The 6000-nt window shown below is 39.7% G+C and overlaps 1 protein-coding gene across 5 annotated transcripts in view; it reads left to right on the top strand.

The window, feature by feature from the left end:
* Window positions 1-5543, top strand: part of LOC149835805 (BTB/POZ domain-containing protein) — a 29780-nt gene extending 24237 nt beyond the window's left edge. For 3 of the 5 annotated variants that reach the window (XM_090008764.1, XM_090008766.1, XM_090008765.1), the window contains 2 exons: window positions 5074-5142; window positions 5226-5543. In XM_090008764.1, coding sequence (XP_089864890.1) covers window positions 5074-5142; window positions 5226-5444 — 288 coding nt within the window. In that variant the 3' untranslated portion in view covers window positions 5445-5543. Of the gene's footprint in view, window positions 1-4115; window positions 4440-5073; window positions 5143-5225 lie in introns of those variants that run through there. The other 2 variants (XR_016432369.1, XM_090008767.1) reach the window with 2 other exon arrangements.
* The last annotated feature ends 457 nt before the right edge of the window (window positions 5544-6000 follow it).

Here is a 6000-nt window from a genome sequence, read left to right on the forward strand (position 1 = left end):
AGTTGCGTACTCTTGATGGAAGTGATGCATATCCCAATCCTCGATTTTATCGAAGTATCGTTGGCATGTTGCAATATCTCACATTTACCCGTCCTGACATAGTATATGCAGTGAACCAGGTCTCTCAATTCATGCATGCTCCCACAAAAGAGCATATGGAAGCAGTTAAGCGAATTTTACGCTACCTCAAAGCTACTATTGGAGATGGCCTTATTTACACAAGGTCTTCAAATGTCCTGGATGGACATCACCTTTGTACCTATACTGATGCTGACTGGGGGGGTGATCCAGATGAGAGACGATCTGTTTCAGGTTATTGTGTTTTTCTTGACTCCAATCTCGTCTGTTGGAGTAGCAAAAGACAACGGGCAATTTGCAAGTCAAGCACAGAAGCAGAATATAGAGCCATGGCTGCCGGCACCGCTGAAGTTGCGTGGTTACGACACCTCCTTGGCGAACTCTTACTACCCATTGCCAACTCCTCCTTCCTTTGTGATAATCAGAGTGCTATTAAAATGGCTTTCAATCCCATTTCTCACAGCCGTACCAAGCACATAGAGATTGATCAACATTTCATTCGTCAAAAGGTTGAAGACGGGGTCATTTCCCCAACATATATTCCTACATCACAACAGGTAGCGGACTTGTTTACCAAAGGACTTACAGGAGAGCACTTCTGGACTTTGAAGAACAAGTTGAGCATGATTCATACCCATGCTCAACTTGAGGGGGGCTGTTAAGAAATCATATTTGGATTGGATCGGATCTTGATCCAATCCATACTACCGCTACCGCTGAAGGCTCACGCGGTGGCATACTTGTAATTTCTTTTAGATTGTAAAGTGTTATAAATAGATCAATACAAAGGGGAATATTATTCGATGCCCTAATCGATCTCTCCTCTCTCCCTCTCTCTCTCTATCGAGTCTTCTCGTTTCCCTCACGCATACCAAAATCTCACAGTTCTGTCAGCAGCTGACAACTGCAAAAATTGAAAAAACCTGCGTGTTCCCCCGACCCCCTTTATATATATATATATATATATATATATATATTTTTTTACATTTTTGCCCCTGCCGCACCCCCGCACCCGGGTTTTTTGGAAGTGCCGAATCCCCGCACCCGCACCCGCACCCGCACCCGCACCCGCACCCGCACCCGCACCCGCACCCGCACCCGCACCCATGTGACATAGCCTCTGAGATTATTGACAGGTCAGGTATTACGGATGATAAGGTTTGTGAAACTTCTGCTATAGTAGGAGCCAAAATGAAGATTGATGATGGTATTCCTCTCTTTGATCCTACCTCTTACAGACAACTTGTAGGATTATTGATGTATCTGAGTATTACTAGACCAAATATTTTTCATACAGTTCATACTGCAAGTCAGTTTCAACATGCACCAACATTGGTTCACATGAGTGCAATTCTGCGGGTCGTAAGATACACAAAGGGTACATTAAATAAGAGAGTATTCTTATCATCTTCTTCTGAATTAAAATTAATTGCTTATATTGACTCTGACTGGGGCACCACTGGTTTTTGTATATTTTTAGGAGATTCATTAATCTCTTAAAGATGCAAGAAACAACAAAATGTATCTTTATCCTCAACTGAAGCTGAATATCGTGTCATGACAACTACTACCATGAAAATTGTATGGATTCATTAGCTATTAAGTGACATGGGGATCACAATAGAAGGGCCCACCAAGCTATGCTGCGATAACAAAAGTGCAATATACATTACCAAAAATCATACTTTTCATGAGCGAACTAAGCACATTAAGATGGACTGTCACTATGTTCGGGAAGCGTATCTGAAAGGAGTTATAGATCTTCCATATATAACTTCAGAATATCAATTGACAGATTTCTTCACCAAAGCTTTGTGTGCTCCGCGGTTCAATTTCCTCCTTGACAAACTTTTGGTCATCCTGCCCTAAGTTTGAGGGGGGGTGTTAAATTATGTAATCGAATCTTGTAATTCAATATATATTTTATATATATAAGGCAATACATATACATATATATAATATATGTATCTACCTATTATATATATAAAATATATATTTATTTCATTTCAGTCGTAAGGGTATATTCATCTTTTTACACATTCTTTTTTGAGAATATGTATGTAATTTTTGCTTTTTGTTTTCTTTTCTTTTCCTTTTATGTTTTTCTTATTCTTTTTGGTTTTAGCACTTGGAGGGGCCCACTGAATGTGATCGTTGGGCCCTCCAACGGTTATAATTATAACCATTGGAGGGGTCCCAATGATCACATTGGGAGCCCCTCCAAGGCCTCTCATTGTGTATAAATAGGGGAGTTCCCCCATGTGTTTTGGTATGGCTTTGGGTCAAAGCCCAAGTATTCAATAAAGCTTTTATTCATTTTTCCTTAGTGCATTTATGAGATTGATTGGTTTGTGCTTTTGTGCACAAGTGTTCTTTGTGTTCTTGTTGTGCATGTGTGCACTTGTCTTTCATCAAGAACATTGGGTCTTGATTATAGTATCTTGTTGAAGACACTTTTATAGAACCATCAAACTATAGAAAAGCCAAGAGTCATCCTCAATGGATAGAGACAATGAAATTAGAGCGAGATTCCCTTCATAGAGCTAACACTTAAAGAGACTTTTGCCACAGTCGTTAGAATGACTAGTGTTAGCTAGATTAGTTACTAAAGGTTGCTCACAAGAATATGAGATTGTCTGTAAATAGACTTTTGCCCCCGTCGTTAGGATGACTAGTGTTAGAACCCTAATAGTCATAGCTTCGATGATGACCTATTTATCAATTAGATGTTAAGAATTTATTTCTTAACAATGACCTTATTGAAGAAGTGTACTTTGATCCTTTTCTTGTGTTTGATATTGAGAAAGGTAAGGTTTTTAAACTTAAGTATGGGATGACCTTTCCTTTTATTTGCCATCCGGCCATTATATGGTCTTATACATACTCCTAAAGCCTAGTATGATTGTTTTAGTAAGGTAATGATTGATATTGAATTTGTTTCTTGCTATGCTGACACTGCTCTTTTTGTTAAAAATGCAGAAACAAGTATAATTATTTATTGTTGTATGCTAATAATATGATTGTTATTGAAAGTTATAAGAAGAGTATTGATGATGTTAAAAATATTCTTAAAAGAATTTTGATATGTTTGACTTTGGTTTTCTAAGGTTGCATACCCTCCAAAAGGATATGTGTCATCTCAAATAAAGTTGACATTTGAAATAATTGTTAGATCAGGTCTATTAAATAAAAAGGTAGTGGATACTCTCGAGGTTATCAAAACAAAAAATAACGGCCATAAATGCTTCTCTATTGGAGGATCTTACTCTTTCTCGACAGTTAATTTGATCTCTCACTTACCTATCTATCGTTCGACTTGACATAGCCCATACCATTCACAGTGTAAACCAATTTCAACATACGCCCAACATAGTTCACATGGCTGCTATTATGATAATTATCAGATACTTAAGGGTAGGGATGGCAAAATCTGACACGACCCGCCAACCCGCTTCTTAGTCGGGTTTGGCTTAAACGGGTTCGTGTTGTAAACGGGTCGACCCGCCTAACCCGTTTATTAAACGGGTCGGGTTTGTGTTAGGGGTATGCCAACCTGCCAACCCGGCTGACCCGTTTAATGAACGGGTTAGGCAGGCGGGTCAACCCGTTTACCCGAACCCGACCTGCCAACCCGCCCGCCAACCCGTTTACCCGAACCCGACCCGCCAACCAGTTTACCCGAACCCGACCCGCCAACCCGTTTAGCCGTTTACTCGTACCCGACCCGCCAACCCGTTTACCCGAACCCGACCCGTTTATTAAACGGGTTAACCGTGTCGTGTCGGGTTACCCGTTTAATAAATGGGTTGGGTTCGTGTTTGCCACAGCTGACCCGTTTAATAAACGGGTCGGCTTCGTGTTGAGGTATGCTGACCCACCAACCCGACCCGATTGCCACCCCTACTTAAAGGGCACCATAACTTAAGTGTTTTTTCTATTCCTTTTTTTATCCTTAAACTTAATTGTTTATACTGATTCAAATTGAAGAGGCAATTCTAATGGTTTTATCTCCCCTACATGTTATTGTGTATTTTTAGGTGATTCGCTCTTACCTTGAAGATGTAAGAAGCAACAAAAAGTGTCGCTTTCTTTCATTGAAGCTGAGTATCGGGCAGTGGCAACACTACCACAGAAATTGTTTGGCTAAGAAGTCTATTGAAGGATACGGGCGTCAACATTTGTACACCATCGAAGATGTGTTGCAATAACAAAAGCGTCATCTACATTGCGAACAATCACACCTTCCACGACCGTACAAAGCATGTAGAGACGTATTGCCATTTTATTTGAGAGAAAATTAAGGAACTATTGGACTACCCTACATGACATCCGAATATCAAATTGTTGACCTTTTCACCAAAGCATTGTTGTCACATTTTTCTTTCTTCCATGACTAACTTTCGGTTTTCTCACCTTCAGTTTAAAGGGGGTGTTATATATATATATATATATATATATATATATATATATATATATATATATATATAGTGTTGTAAGTTTTAGAATGTATTTTAGGGAAAATATGTAGTTTTTTCTTTTCTTTATTTTTATGTATTCTATGTAGCCATCAAAGGGCATTTTTTGTCCTTTTGTTTCTAGCCATTGAGCTAGACTAGCCCAGTGGCTAGTTGAGGTCTTCCTTTTCATCTGTGTATATATAGGGTGTGGTCTCTCCCCTCTTTTGTTCAATGCTTCTCTTAAGCATTTCTTCTTAATAAAGTATTATTTTTTATATTGTTCTCTCGTATGTGCCCGGTGGTGGCTTTTGTGTTTTGCCCATAGTGGCTCTTGGGATCTATGGGCTCTTGATTCCATTACAGTAGCATCATCTGTGAGTAGGTGATCACTACCATTGATTTATCCAGCCACCTGTAGCTTGTGTTCAGATCAATAGTAGCTAGTCTTTTGCAGAATCACACCAGCTTTTACGATTAGATCCTTATTCTTGCTTTCCTTAGCATTGGAAATAAAGAGTTGATTGCTTCCCTTCTGCAGCTTATGTGTAACTGCTACACCATAAGACAAGATGGTTCGGCTGCCTACCCACGGCAGTGGTCTTTAGAGGTTTGTAAATTTTGGTTTCTTTCTATACATTGTTGTTCTGCTGTCAATTGTAACTAAAATTTGGAGGCAAAAATTTTCTTTAGGGTTCACTGGATGGGGAGAAATGGACCAAGTTGAGTGTACACGAAAATGACCAGACAGTATGTAAACCGGGTCAGTTTGCATCATGGCCGGTTACCGGTCCAAATGCACTACTTCCTTTCAGATTCTTCAGAATTGTCTCGACTGGTCCCACTACTGCCGATTCAAACCCATGGAATCTATGTATCTGTTTCTTAGAACTGTATGGATATTTTCGCTGAGAAAATCATTCGAATGGGAAAATAATAATGGATTCCGTTGCAAATATGTGCATTTTGCTGAATTAATACGAGCAGCTCACCCTCTCATGTTTCTGCTTCCATTTTTTCCAGCAAAAGAAAATAAAAAACACGTATGCTGATATTGTATAGTTGTGTCATCAGGCACACAATCCAGAGTGATCCAAGCCCATTGTTTGTCTGTGAATTTCAGAACTGCACAGAGCATTGATGCACTTGACCTATATGATCTAAAGGTCAAGCGCCGCAATCCTGTCTTTTATGCTGCAAGTTGTACAAAAACATCGGACAACGGATGCAGGACATGGTGGTGAAAGTTTAAGGATCAGATTCTGTGGCATCCTATCGACAAGATGGTGTGTGTGCCATTTTCCTCGTGTGCTTTTGGAAAGCCAAGCTAGGGGGCAGCCAGGATTATACGGCTAGATTGGTCACGAGTCCATGTGCTCATCAATTTGGTTTTATTTATGTTAAGGCCTTATTTGCTGCTTTGCAAAGCCCTTTGCTTGCACGCTTGATTGTTGAGTGAGCCTTCAAA

The sequence above is a fragment of the Nuphar pumila genome, chromosome 6 (genome assembly GCF_984573655.1).
Source record: "Nuphar pumila chromosome 6, dmNupPumi1.hap1.1, whole genome shotgun sequence".
In the NCBI taxonomy this organism is placed as follows: Eukaryota; Viridiplantae; Streptophyta; class Magnoliopsida; order Nymphaeales; family Nymphaeaceae; genus Nuphar; species Nuphar pumila.